Source organism: Drosophila navojoa, chromosome 3, assembly GCF_054131105.1.
Source record: "Drosophila navojoa isolate 15081-1374.11 chromosome 3, UAZ_NAV_1.0, whole genome shotgun sequence".
Taxonomy (NCBI): Eukaryota; Metazoa; Arthropoda; class Insecta; order Diptera; family Drosophilidae; genus Drosophila; species Drosophila navojoa.
Genome location: NC_142891.1, coordinates 12,079,193 through 12,093,784, shown reverse-complemented (window position 1 = coordinate 12,093,784; position 14,592 = coordinate 12,079,193). Strand labels below are relative to the sequence as shown.

The 14,592-nt window shown below is 37.3% G+C and overlaps 4 protein-coding genes across 4 annotated transcripts in view; 3 read left to right on the top strand and 1 right to left on the bottom strand.

Moving 5' to 3' along the window:
- Positions 1 to 14,592, top strand: part of slam (slow as molasses) — a 78,367-nt gene that overhangs the window by 41,402 nt on the left and 22,373 nt on the right. The gene's annotated exons all lie outside the window — the stretch shown is intronic.
- Positions 868 to 4,913, bottom strand: ppk7 (pickpocket 7). Its single transcript, XM_030387407.2, has 5 exons — positions 3,888 to 4,913; positions 2,577 to 2,709; positions 2,467 to 2,520; positions 2,127 to 2,369; positions 868 to 1,212 (listed from the first exon to the last, which is right to left on the bottom strand). Exons 1-5 carry the CDS (start codon positions 4,848 to 4,850, stop codon positions 905 to 907), a joined length of 1,701 nt encoding a protein of 566 aa, XP_030243267.1. The 5' UTR covers positions 4,851 to 4,913; the 3' UTR covers positions 868 to 904.
- On the top strand, positions 5,522 to 7,543 carry ppk14 (pickpocket 14). Its single transcript, XM_089257027.1, has 4 exons — positions 5,522 to 5,610; positions 5,731 to 6,382; positions 6,461 to 7,070; positions 7,184 to 7,543. Exons 1-4 carry the CDS (start codon positions 5,522 to 5,524, stop codon positions 7,312 to 7,314), a joined length of 1,482 nt encoding a protein of 493 aa, XP_089113153.1. The 3' UTR covers positions 7,315 to 7,543.
- On the top strand, positions 8,362 to 9,062 carry LOC115563842 (uncharacterized). Its single transcript, XM_030387403.2, has one exon. The coding sequence runs from the start codon at positions 8,390 to 8,392 to the stop codon at positions 8,981 to 8,983; it is 594 nt and encodes a 197-aa protein (XP_030243263.1). The 5' UTR covers positions 8,362 to 8,389; the 3' UTR covers positions 8,984 to 9,062.

Sequence of the window (14,592 nt, the reverse complement as noted above, 5' to 3'; positions counted from 1 at the left end):
ACTAACTCTCAAAGGCAGAGGCCTAAAGCGCATTCAGACCCGACTTGGCAGATCCGCTCTGAACATATTGAATGTTTCTTCTTATTCTGCAACTCGAACTACGGCTCGAACAGTTCACTTACCGCCCACACTCGTCGAAATGCCTGCTGCGTGGCATATAATAATCGTGTCGCGACATTCAAATGAAAAATGATTGCCTGCTGTGACTTTTATTTTGTGGCCGCACAACTCACAATTCACGTGGGGTAGTTTATGTGTATGTGCCTTTAAAGTGTGGGTGGCTGCATGCGTTGTATAAATAAAATTACGCATACGCCCCCATTGACGTACAACAAAGACTTAGTAATGTTAGCTTAAAGCCAAGCCGATTCGCAACGACCCCCAGAGACTGGCCCTCATGGCTGTCTGACCTACCGCAACTGCCGCAGACAACAGGAATAGCAACAGCAACAGCCACACAAACAAACAAACTATGCTTAATTGCATAGAGGTTCTGGGACCTCCAGCCTGACTCTCGGCAAGTCAAGTAAATGTCTCAATAAACTGCAAAAGTTGCCTCGGCGCACCGCTTGGGAGCACGACTTAACCTCAATTTTGATTAACAATGTCTGGCAATGAAGCTGTCAACGTGCGGCTACAACGTACAACCAAACCTGAGCCCATTCCATACCATCCCATACCATCCCTTGGGGCAACTGCAAGACCTACTCGGCCAGGTCTTGGCTGTACGGGTCGCTCGTGTCTATGCGGACGCACAGCGAGCCTGAAAAATGAGCACAATTTGTTTGTGGGTTTCCCAGCTGTGGCTGTGGCTGTTGCTGTGACTGTGGCTTGCAGTCACTTGGGCCGACCTCGAGTTCGCATCAGTTAAAGCGCAAATATATATTTTATTTGTGTACATTATTCATTTGCTAATAACATGTTTATGGGCAAACGTTTGACGCTGCCACCGCTGAAATTGAGATGTTGGCTTCTGGGACGCCTGCTCTACCTTCAGCTGCATTATGTACTGCTCCAGCTGAATGGGCATATTTTGTCGCAAATTTATTGTGGGCGTGGCGACTGCCGTATCCATGCGTCGCCTGGCAAGCAAACGCTGACGCAGCTCCCGAATGCCAAAGGCGGGCACCTCAATGCACAGAAAATAGGCCAGCTCCATGCCGCTAATGAGCGAACAGCCCAGAAAGAGGCCGGCAATGCCACCAAAGCTAACTGAAATCGAAATGGAATGAGAGATGTATTGATTGAGGTAATGTCAATGTCAAGTCATGAATTGGGTATATGTATATATTGCAGACAAATTAATAATTGATTGGTTTATTCAAATAATTAAACTCACTCGTATTTGACTTGAATTAGCTGAAAGCTATTGGCAATTATTTCAAATGCTTTTAAGCATATAAATATTGTTTTGAAATTGTAGCTTATATCATTTATAAATATTTAATATATTAATTTAAAGGTACTATAATAAAAATAAACTTTTTTGTATATATAATGCAAAATAAATTATATTATTTATATGATGATTTTTATGAGTTTATTTTACCTTTAGTTAATTTTAAATTAGCATTAAAATAATTATTATATAATAAAATATATATTTAATTATTTTTTTTTTTATATTTGCATATATTTATATGTGTATTTATTTATTAATTATTATTATAGCATATTTTTGTTATTATTATATTATGTTTATTTTTTCAAATTTGTTTCAATTTTCTATTTCTCTTTAGTTAATTTTAGATTAACATTAAAATAATTATTTAATAATTATTTTTTCTATTAAATAATATAATTATGATGCGTTTAACTAATTTTGATCGATAAATAACTAAATTCACTAGAACAAAAATAATACAAATAAAAACCCCTACGTCGATGTGTAGATAATAAAATTCATTAGAAAATAAAAGCTGGTAGTCAATGCTATATAGATAATTAAATTCATTAGAAATTAGAAAATGCTGCTTATAAAGAAGGCAAAAAAAGAACAAAAAATATAAAAAAAAGAACCAAATCAAAGATTTAAAAAATTTACAACGGGTCACTCAATCATTTCGATTTTTTGTTTCACTCATTCCGTGTATATTTGTGCTTGTACTTCGCCGGCATTTACTAACCCATTAAGTCGACCCAGCCAAATACCAAACTGGTGCGGTAGACCATCATGGTCTCGAAGCGGAAGTGCACATCCAAGTCCACATATGATGAATTGCCAAGCACTTCCGGCGGCAGAAAAGACGGACGCACATCGTTGATGTAGTTCAGCGAGTAACAGTTGCGAAAGCATTTGCAGACCATGCCCTCATAATTGCTGCGCACGTAACGCTCTTCGCCCGGCTGATACGAATAGAGTAGCCTATCTGTATATGAATGTGTGTATGTGTGTGTGTGTGTGTGTGTGTATGAAATTAGAAGTGACCCTTGCCAGAGTAAAAGTTTGCCATGTTTGCTACGCACCATTGTGTTGTGCCAGGCAATTCAAATCCTGGGCGCGACAGGAGCGATACTGTCCTGCAAATGGACCAGAATTTCAAGTGTGACTGTGCGGTCAAGGCGAACGTGCTTACCCGGCGGAAAAAGCAAGTCCATTGTGCAATTGCAGTAGCGCACCAAGTACTCCTGATGGCACTCCGATTGACAATTCTCAATCATGTAAATATAGCCCAGCAAAGACTTGAAGTCGCGGCTATTTCGCTCGTTCTGCAACCAAAATGTAGAGAATCAATAAAAAAAAATAAAAAATAAATAAATAAATATAATATGAATATATATGATTTTATGTGCAAAATAATGTAAATAATAAAATAAATAAATACAAATAATTTGGTTTTGATTCCACAAAAATAAAAAATATAGAATGCAGTGAATATGGATGGGAAAGGATTTTATTCCAATTTTAATTAAATGTTGCAATAGAGAAAATGTTTTTTGAACTGAATTGGAAAAGCAGTTGAAGCTTAAATTTGTTCTAAGTGAACATTAAATGAAACATTAGATTTATAATTATAGCTTCTGCATATGTAGGAATAGATTATTGTATAAAAAGCAAATTATATAAATTAAAAGACAGTAAACTTAATTCTAAGTGAATAAAACAGATAGCAATGCAATTTTTAGATAGCTAACAAATAGTTATCTCATTATCATTATAATTATAAAAGCATCACAGAATTTATAAAAGGTGCTTTATATCTCAGAAAATGTGTCAATCAATGAATAAATAACTAAAAATCATATGATGATATTATGCGAAAAAACAATAGATAAAATTCCGGACAAATCAACCAAACAAAATCAATTAATCCCCATCTTTTAGCATACGCATGAACATTCAACTATTCACATATAAAAAGAGCATAAGAAATTAATTTACTCAACCGTACACTCCCAGCCTAAAAGACCAAGGAAATTTGTATAGTAATTTATATTTTATACTTTAGTCACTTGCCCTATCAGTCAGATCTAAAGTTCATTATGAATAAACACTATTTCCAATATACTATCATTATGCATATATCATTAAATCAGTCTCATTGACATCACCATTCTACCTATTACCCTTATCATCAGCATCAACATCATCTCGGTTTCAGATCTATGTCGGTTAAGCATTCCTCTCAGCTGGTCTTCCTTATTCATAAATCCCAAGACTTATAGTTCTTGATATATATCGGATATATAATAAATTACGTAACATGCCTAGCAGTATCATAATAACTAATCGGCTGGTGTAGAATTTGATCGAAGCTAATAAAAGAAGAGTCCCACATAGATATATCCTACAATTCAAGTCCTACAATTGTATATATTCTTCACTTTCATATCGAATTGTACTGTGCAATTATTAACATGGCCAACCGGAAACATTGCAAACTAACATCAAACACACATTGGCGCTGATCAGAGCTGACGGAACGTGTTTCGTTGTCGTAAAAGTAGATTGTCGGCTCGATTTCGAGCGTGGTTTCCGTGTCGGCGGGTATACGAAATGGATCCTTGTGCCAGACATAGGGTTCCGTGACCATGACATCGATGGCCTTTTCATTAACACGGCCCGGCCAGTGCTTGTCCGGCTGTATGAGCACACGCACAAACAAGGCGCTCATGGGTCCGGCGGAACCGGTGCGCCAGGGCCACAAGGGATCCAGCAGTTGCATGCGTTTGCCTTCGACGGTTTCCAGTGAATTGAAGGCCCAGCAGAGGCCGTTCTTGCTGCGCCGCTTGGAGAAGATCTCACAGCAATCGTGCGGGAATTTACGCCACTTGCAGTCGGTCAATAATTCATCGCATTTCCAGGTCATGAAGTCGACGACGTGACTGAAGTTGATGTGGCTCAGCTGGTGCGTGGGCTCGTTGCGTAGCTGCCCAAACGACTCAAAGTGGCCAAAGGACATGGCATCATAGCTACTGACGATGCGCTCAAACAGTTCCAGCTGCGCCACATCGCTGACATTGGCCATGAAACGCTGCTTGGCCAGCGGCAAACGCTGCCAATTGAGCCGATTGTGATTGCATATGGTGATGACCGGAAACGCAATACGATAGACCGGATAACGCGTGCTATCCACAACAGTTTGAAAGTTGCCATCGTTGTAGCGCTGCGACAGTATCAGGCACACATAGACGGCGCCCAGAAATGCCGCAACGAATGTGCACAGCCAGACGAAGCGTTCGGAGCGGCTGGCCTGTGCTGCCAGCAGCTTGTCCAGTCCATGGATCGTGGTGCGCTTGCCGAAGCGTATGGCCAGCTGCCAGGCGGCCTGGCCCAGCTGACGGAGCACTGCATTGCGGCGCGGCTGCACTTGCAACGAACGCGCCGGCGGTAAATATGCCAATGTCATGGCTGGTTAACAACTGAATCAGTTGCAAGCGCATTTCGACTCTTTTATAGCTCTGCGTGCGGCAATGTTCTTTTGGGATAATTAGATACTTGGCAATGTCGTGTCCACTAACGTGTTAAACGCCTATTAAACCTGTTCTGCGACAAGGCGACACACAAAGGTCAAGTCAGACAAAGCGATTGCTGTGCGGTCCCAAGAGACCTGACATGATTTGCATCAATGTATTATCTATATATGTCAGCACTCATATACATGGCCAATATGTCTGGCTAATTGGACAAACTGTTTGTCAACCCAATCGATTGCAATCAATGCCAAATGATTTGCAAACAGAGATAAACGAAAAATTTGGTTAACTAAAGACAGACAGATTTGCGTATGCTCTATTCGGCAAAGGGCATTTTATATATTAAGATATTATTTAGTAAGGATTTATGAGCAGTCAGCATAAATAAAGTTTAAAGGAAGCTAAATTCTTCTTTTCATATCACTTAAGAAACTGAAATCTTAAGGTCAACTCTAGATTGATAGAGCCAACTCTAGCTGGGTATTCAAACACTGTGGCTCTGCTGTTAGACCCTTGCTTGTAAGGGAAGAGTAATCAGCTTTAGTTTCGAATGGGCCAAAACTAGAATATAAAAGACTTGACCTACTGACATTGCAAACACAACATGTTCATCAACCAAGTGAGGAAAGTGAAACGGAATCGAGCGCGGATAGCTGCCTGGAAGCACCAACAGCAGCAACAGCAGCAGCCGAGGTGGATCTATGATTCGGATTGGATAGACCTGATCAGACGTTATTCGATTGGCTCGCATATTCATGGCTTCTATCAGCTCTTTTGGCCCACAATGCGACGACGCATGCGGTGAGTGAATTGACCTAGGTATCTACCCTCCTACAACAACAACGACAACAACAACTGCTCTGTTCTGGTGCTCAGTTTGCTGTGGAGCCTGGCGCTGCTATGTGCCCTAATCGTGCTCATCTATATTACGTATCTGCTGGCCGAGCGACATCAGCGCAAACAGTTTCATACGATCGTCGATGATTCGCATTGGCCCATTGTGAACATTGCCTTTCCGGCGATTCTGGTGTGCAACAAAAATCATCTGAACTGGTCCCGTTTGCCGGAGATCAGAGAAAGCTACAACATCAGCGATGCAGAGCTGCCTTTGGTGGAGAGAGCGCTAACGGCATTTGATGCTGTCACGACATCGCATCTGGATGTCTTTGAGAGTCTGCGGGGAGAGCCCCTAGAAACGCTCAATCATCTGAACTTCACACAGATCGTGATTGATATGGCTTGGCGCTGTGATGAATTGTTTAGAGAGTGCAGCTGGCATACGAAAGCACGGGATTGCTGTGAACTCTTCCGACCACGACGTCTGCCCCAAGGTCCCTGCTTCGCGTTCAACGAGCTGGAGAAGCGACCGAGTGCAGAGACGGGCTTGGGGACGGGCATAAGTTTTCGATTAATGCTGAATGCGGATAGGCATGCGCCGGCCAATGGGGAGTCGAAGGGTTTTGTGGTGCGTATAGCCGAGGGAATCTAGATAACTAGAAGCAGATCTAATATCCATACAAAATCCTATCGTATATTCGCTTAGCTGGATGTGGTGGAGCCAGGTGTTTGGACCGGGTTTCCCATGACTGTGCCCCCTTATGCGGACCTCAACATCGGCCTCAGTGCTGTCTACCATTTCTACGACAGCGGCACATATTCACTGGACAGCAATCAACGGGAGTGCCTGATGGACTACGAGCAGGATAGCAAACAGTTTCTCACACTGTTGGGCTTCAAGTATATGCTGGAGAATTGCCAGGCCGAATGCCAGCAGCACTATATGCTGAGCTATTGCAACTGCACGCTGGATCTGTTCTATCCGCCCTCGAATCATGCTGCCTGCAAGCTGAAGGATCTGCCCTGCCTGGCGGCCCACAATCATCTCCTGCAGAACTTTGAGCAGCCCGGCGAAAAGTCCTTTGTGGCCCAAAAGGAAGCTGGACTCATCTGCGATTGCCTGTACAACTGCAAGTCTCTGACGCTGCTAACCAATATGCGCCAAAGTGTTTTTCTGCCATGGAAAGCGGGCAATGGCAGCGATAATTCCTATTCAGAATCCAATAATCGTTCGATTTTCGTCAATTTCTACTATGACAAGGGCGTTATTCTGGTCTACAAAACTAGCCTCATATATAGCTGGATCGATTTGATTGGTAGGTGCACATTAAATCAGTAAACTTTAATGATATTATGATATATGTATATATTTTTTTGCAATCTCGATTCTTCTACAATCTATTAAAAACCTAACGGCCTTTGCTTTCAGTTTCTTTCGGTGCGATTTTTCAACTCTGTTTAGGCTGTTCGATTATTAGTCTGCTTGAGCTTTGTTTCTTTGGGCTGTTCGATGTGCCTCGTTTTTTCTGGACACGCTATGAGTCAAGACGCATTGGCTAAGATTGTTTAATAAATAAAAAATAAATGCCGGCGCTGCCCTCTTGTGCATGCTATGCATTCCATTTTTGTTTATTGCAAGTAGTTCATGGTCTGGTGCATACTGTAGAGCTCTGGACTTGGCTTGACATATGCAAAGCATTTGCTGCCAAATGTCTTTTGTTCTTTCCCATCATTCTCTGGGGCAACATTTATATTTGCTGTAAGTCCTTATATATTTTATATGTGAGCTCGAGCGGCGCATTGCTGAAACTTGCGGCTAAAGTCTTTTCAAGGATGCAATGCGAAAGCTTAAAGCACATGCAAGCAGTGCACGTCGTTGCAAGCAGTGCGATGAAAAGCTTTGTATTGCAAAGGAATTATGAAATTGAAACATGGAAATCAAGACATGGAAAAACATAGATCCTTATAACATAGAGTCAACATCATAGAACGCCGAATGTGAAATGTAGAAATTGCAAATGTAGAATGTAGAACCTAAATATAGAACAAAGTCATAGAACATCGTCACGTTCTGCACATACATAGATTAGTATAGCATTGGATTATAGCAAAATCTTAAAACATAGCCCTTACTTAAGCAGTTCAATCGAGAAACTTGTTTAATCTACTGTCCGCTGGACGAGGATGGCGCTCCATGTGTAGATTGATTAATTTCAGAACCGAAAATATTTGTTGAAATGTATAAAGTTTATATTATGATAGATATATTATTTAAGCTACTATATTTAATTACATGATTTTACTAAACAAATTCTCTGTCTTCCATGGAAAGTTCTACCACTATGTAGTAAATATAGATTTTATTATTTTATCATGCCATGGCTACTAGTATATTTTTTGACATGTGAAATTCTAAAGAAACGATTAGTCAAAATGTCTTACAAGTATTCGGAACAAATGTTCTTTTCGCCTTATCGTTGCCTAGTTCCAAAAAGTAATCCCCAAATTATAAACAATTTATGGCACTTATAGCATAGAGCCAGTTTGCGAAAAACTGATTAGCAGCATATATAAGATACCCGCGCAAGTACTACCTGCACAGCAGTCTTCGATCTGTTATCAATCAGTATTTACTATGTATTCTTCAATGAAACTCTTTGCCTGTGCGCTCATTGTTGCTCAGTTGCTGGGCTCGATTCAGTGCGGAGACTACGACAACACGGATAGATGGGTCCTCTCGGATAAGACAAAGCCTTTCCCCGAAAACGCCGTCCTGGGCGGCTATGATTCATACGGCTATGAAAACTTCGTGGGACGCCTGGCTTACTCGAGCTCGATTCTGCCAGCACGTGTTAGGGCCGAAACTGGATACGCTACCTTCAACACAGACACGTTCGCAAGTCAGGCCGCCTCCTACGAGCTATTGGTGTCCAATGAGACGGTCAGCTATGACTGGGTGCGCAGCTTCGATGGATTCTTGGAGAGGAACGCTGTATCCGTGGGCACAAGTTTTGAAAACGAGCGCGTCTACGTTTGCCGTGCCCGAACTGATGGTGGAATTTTCATTGGCACCCTGTATCTAAGCCAAAGGAAGTGCAGTATCAAGTATGAGAATTTGCCGCTAAGAGAGGTGACCAAATATGAGGTACTAGTTCGCAAAACTACTCCAGAAATATACAGACCATTCCAGATCAAAGCCACTAATGTGGTTGACCACGAAATGATTTGAATTGTAATATATTGAAAATTAATATATTAAAGATATTCTAAATATATTCAAATATATGCAATTTAAGGAACATTAAAAAGAGTTTATTTTTATTTATAACGTTAATGTAAGAAACTTTCAATATATTAACTCCTATGAAAACAAATACTTAAATTAAGTCGAATAATCAATAGAGTTCTGAAATAATCAAATAAATGGATTCAAAACTTAATCTCTTTTGTTTTGCTTAGAGGGCAGAATTCATGCATCATTTATTATCTAATTTATCGAACTATAGAGGAGCTAAAAATTAGATGCATCTGCAAAATATTGATTGTTGGTCAATAATAATACAGTAAAACTTTAAAACAAAACTTATTTCTTTATAAACGAATTTGCTTATATTTGATTTATTTTTTTATAATTATTTGATTTCATATATTGTATTTTATTTTATTATGCTTTTTTACCTTGAATACTTACATTTTTTTTAAACTGAGATAATTATAATTTTGCTGATTAAGTTATTCCTGTTTACTTAATTTTTTTTTTTTTTCGGTGAACAATTTTCTTTTGCAAGAAAAGTTTTGTTACGACTTCCTTACTATATATTTACTATCTACTTACTAACTAATTTTATTGGGAATTTTAAAGTCTATATATTGCTGGATAGTTTGAATATAATTTGAATACATATGCATATATGTAAGTGTATAATTATACGATAAGATGATCTCCACTTAATCCAACTTCCAGCCCTAATATGGTTATTATAAACAAAATGTAAGGAGATGAAACCTACTGTCAAATGGCTCTAACTATTTTTAGTATATAACGGTCTATGCTATTTACTTATAAATACATTAGATATATACAGTTATATATATATATCAATCTGTACAGATATGTATATATAGACATATATATTTACTTACACATGACATATGCTGCATACTTTGTAGTAGATTAAGAATGCCTGCCCAAATATAGATATCCTCAACTCTCGTTTAAGTTGTTTTTTAACGGTTTATTGACTGGCCGCGGGCTGTGACTTAACTGCTGCAATGTCGTCCTAATAAGCAGCATCCGGACACCGTTACGTGGGTCTTGGGGGCTTCTCTTGTTCTATACACCCAAACATACACACATACATACATCTACCATGCAGCTACAGCTGCTCTGTGGCCGGGCGCCTTGTCGAAATTACGCTCATAAACGTGACTTGACATAATAATCTCTGACTGGAGCTCTGAGTGCGGCCGCTGGCTTTGTCTTTTGGCTTCTGCTGCCTTTGTTGCTCACGTATATACATTTAGATATACATACATATATATTTCTTTGTATATATATACATATATATATACCTTTTCCGTTTTCGTTCTTTTTTTGTCAAAGGTGGCGTTAATTTTTTGGCCGCCTTTTGTTATATTTTCTTTTAATTTTTTTTTTCGCTTTGCTTTTGTTGTCTTTGCGGGGTCAAGCTTTCTTTGGTTTTTTGTTGTATTTTTGCGGGTGAGCAGCCGGTTGGCTAATATTGCAAAAATTTCATTAGTTTTACAAACAAGCAAACAAACAAAGCAAGAAACAAATATTTGCGCTTGCATTTTTTAGCAGTTTAGTGCCAGTTGTTGCTGTTCACTTTTTTTTTTGTAATTCTCGTTGTTGTTGTTGTTGCTGTTGGCGAGTGCTACGTTTTTATCTAAAATAAAAAAAATAAAAAAAAGGCACCGCCAGCTGGGATAATGGACAGGTTCAGGTGAAGCCAAGGGTCGCCAGGGAGCTAGCGTAAATAAATAAATGGCAAAGCAGAAAGTTAAAACTAATATCAAAACATCGAATCCGACATACACTTAACAAGTTGTTACACATAAATATTGAAAGAGCAGCGTACATATAAAATAATCTCAAATGTGGTTTACGAAAAGCCAAGGCTTATACGAAAAACATGTAAATAATAAACTAAGAATGAATGAAAGGCTGAAAGGATTATCAAATATGACAAATATAAAATATATTTTTTATGTTGATTTAGTTTGATTTTCATACAACTGTCAATTATAAGCTTAAATTTAAAATTGTATATATAATATTCAAAACAAAACAAAAGTGCTTGGAAAGAAAATAATTTATTTAAAATTAAATTTTTTATAGTTTAGAATTGTTAGACTTAATTCATATTTTTTATTTTTATCATTTTAGTTATTTTTTTGAACATACATAAGATTATTATATTAAAGTAAGTATTTTTTTTTTTTAATTTATATGTAAGGAAAAATTGAATAAATATATAGCTTTTTATATGTAAAAAAAAATTTTTTTTTTTTAAATAAAACAAAAACTTTGGAAGAAAACTATTGAGTAATAAAAATAATTTATTTAAAAACAAAAAAAAAAAAAAAACTTTTTATACTTTAGAAGCTACAAAAAATATTGTAAAGTTAAATTGTTCAACTTAATATACAAATTTTTTATTTTAATCATTTTATTTATTTTTTCGAAAATATATAAATAATATTATGAAATATACTTTTATTCTTTATATATATAGATGAAAAATTTAAATAAACAAATCGATTTGATATATAACAAAAATATTGAGTACAAAAGAAGGAAACATTTGAAAACGAACAGAGTGTCTTTGGCCTAAACAACTCTGAGTTCCCATATACCCTCATTTAAAGCACAAGAATACAAATGGCGCGTGCGATTTTTTCAAAATTGCTTTGGCTTTTTAATTGAAAAGTGTAATGGAGCGGGAGTTAAAGTATAGTAAACTATAGAATAGTATGGAATAGTGTTGTGCATACACGCCAAATTGCTTGCATATAAACGCATAAACTAGAACATTTTACACACGCTCGTACTATGCCCCGTATATCATATTTGGTTGCTCGCTAATTTGGTACTTTAAAATGCATAACGTCTATCCATGTGTGCCGCATGGTTATTCTTTTATATTCATATATAATATGTGTATATATATACATTTATATATATATTTTTTTTTTTCTGTTGACCTATGTGTGTGAAATGCTCTCATGACTTCACAATAGCTAAACAGGCGACCCGTTTCGGGGTAATTAGTTGTCTCTCTTGTCCTTTGCCGCCACATGCCCGCGAGCCAAAGAAAATGCCGCAGAGTCCTCTGAGTAGGGGCGTGAAATGTGGCTTGCCCAGTTTGTGTGATACCCTTTAATGTATTCAAGTGAGTGTAAACATGTTTAATGTGGTATATGCAGAGTATAAGTTAAGTTTATGAATTAACATAAAACATTGTAAATGTTATGAATACACATGCACCTGCCAGGAATCCTCCAAGTGAAAAAGAAAATTCGTTAAATTTCTTCTTTATATTTAAGCTCTGCAAAATTAACAAAACTTATATTCTATTTTCTAATTCTCTATGTTTTATTTTCATATTTACTTTTAATTTTGTTTTTCTTATTTTTTTAGCATATTTTGATTATCTTTTAGTTAACACTGAGTATCTCTTAGTCAGTTTGAAGTTTTTCAGGTTTTTTTTCTCTTTTTCTTTGGACATTGTGATTGTTATTGTATTACCGTTGGTCTCAGTCACGAGGGCTACTTCGACTGCTTCGTGAAGTTTGTTTTTAGATACAAATAATGCGAAAATTTAAATTTTCCAAATAATTTACTAATTAGTATTTGCAATGCATATGTATATAATAATATATTATTATAATAATATCAATATGTGTATATTAATAATTGTTTATTTTAATTAATTGTCATTGTTATATTTTCGTTAATGTCAGCCTTAGGCTGGGCTGCATATTTTCTGTTGCATATGCAAAATTCTACTCAATTTTATTCAAAGGTAGAGCATTGCGTGAGAGCCAAGAGTTGGTCAAGTAGCTGTGTCCCATTTGTCCCTTATCACCTAGGTACATAAATTATGACGATGAGGTTACTTTGTAATCAGCAAATTAAGTTTATAGCCGCTGGCATATTATACAATATAAATATATGTATATATATACGTATGTATATATACATATATATAAACAAGGCAAACCCGCAAATGAAAAGTAAACTTGACGCCCACATTTTTTGTGTCCGCTATTTGTGGCTGTTGCTGTTCCTGTTGTTGTTGCTGTTGAGCAGGAAATGTGAGCAAATTTAAAGCATTCCATTTGGCAAACAATACACAAATCAGTCATTAAATTGTGCTGCCATTTTGCTTTGGATAATCGAAATTTTAATGCTATGCCCGCGATATTTGTTTGCACAGGGCCAAAATGGGCCACCTTACTCAGGGTGCAATCCCCACCGCTCAGCCCTCATCCCTCACTTCTTGCTTGCTGCCATTGTCGGGTTGTCGGCGCCATCTAAATTTGCGGCCTGTCGTGGTTTAGCCGGCATTGTTTTTGGCACACACTCACGCCCACGCCCACACACACAAACACACACACTAAAAAAGCAAGTGTGAGTATTTCGTGGTGCAGACTGTGACTCTGTGTGTGTGTGTGTGTGCCCATAGCCGGTAACCGACACATGCGGTAATTTACCTAATTTTCGGGTGTTACACCCACAGATCCTCCTTCTTGGCGTTGTTGTTGTTGGCTGCGCCAATAGAGCTGATTGGATTTCCGCGTTTGCTTCGGCGACTCTTGCGCGTAAAACGCGATTTAATCGAATGCGCCTTTCAGTGTGTTAACGCATTTTAATATCAAACATTGTCAGAGTTTTCTCCATCCACACAATACCGTCGTGGGCTTCCCAGCAAAATTCTTTGTAATGTTCCATGGCTCTGGCAACATTTTGTGGCCATAACGAAAGTTCGCCCAAACTTGACAACGATTCGCTTTGAGTACGCAAGTTTTCATTATGCATTTTATATGAGATATACCGCCAACAGCCGCAGCTCCATCAGCAGCAACAGCTTTGTACATTCGTTAATGATGCTCCTTTGAGGCCTTAGCATTAGAGTTTTTTTTTTCTTTTGGCGGTTTGTGGTGGTGGATTCTAAGGGCTGAAAGCCGTGATGGGCTTTGCAAGATAACTGGCTGGCTTATTAACATTTTCGCATGTATATTTAAAGGTCAGCTGCGCATCTGCTGATAGGTGCGTTTGATAGTTTAATAGGCTTGTTTGGCGACCCTTATCAATACTTAAGTCTCCTAAATCTTACGGGGAGCAAAAGTATTGGCAATGCGAGCATATTAGACGGTTCATTAGGTTTGTTACATGATTTTTGTAAATATTGCTACTGAACGATTTGCAAAGCGTATTGAAAATATTTGTAATAAATTCTATTTGGTTTATTTTTATTCTCTTTTCTTTATTAAGTAACTAAAGGAATAGGTGAGAAATAACAATTATAGGAATGTATAAATATTAATTTGGGAATTTATATAAACTGAAAATATAAAGAAATAATCTTTCTACAATACATCAAAATATAAATATTAAAAAAAAAAAAACATATATAAAAACATATATATTTATTTAGAAATAGATCATTTATATACATGTTCAAATATTCAACATTTTTAATTTGAATTCTTCAAATAAACTATTTTTAAATTAATGGAGATATGGAAAAAAAATTATTCGAGTAAAATTCTTTATAAAGTGCAGATGATCAATTAAAGTAATATTTAAATGTA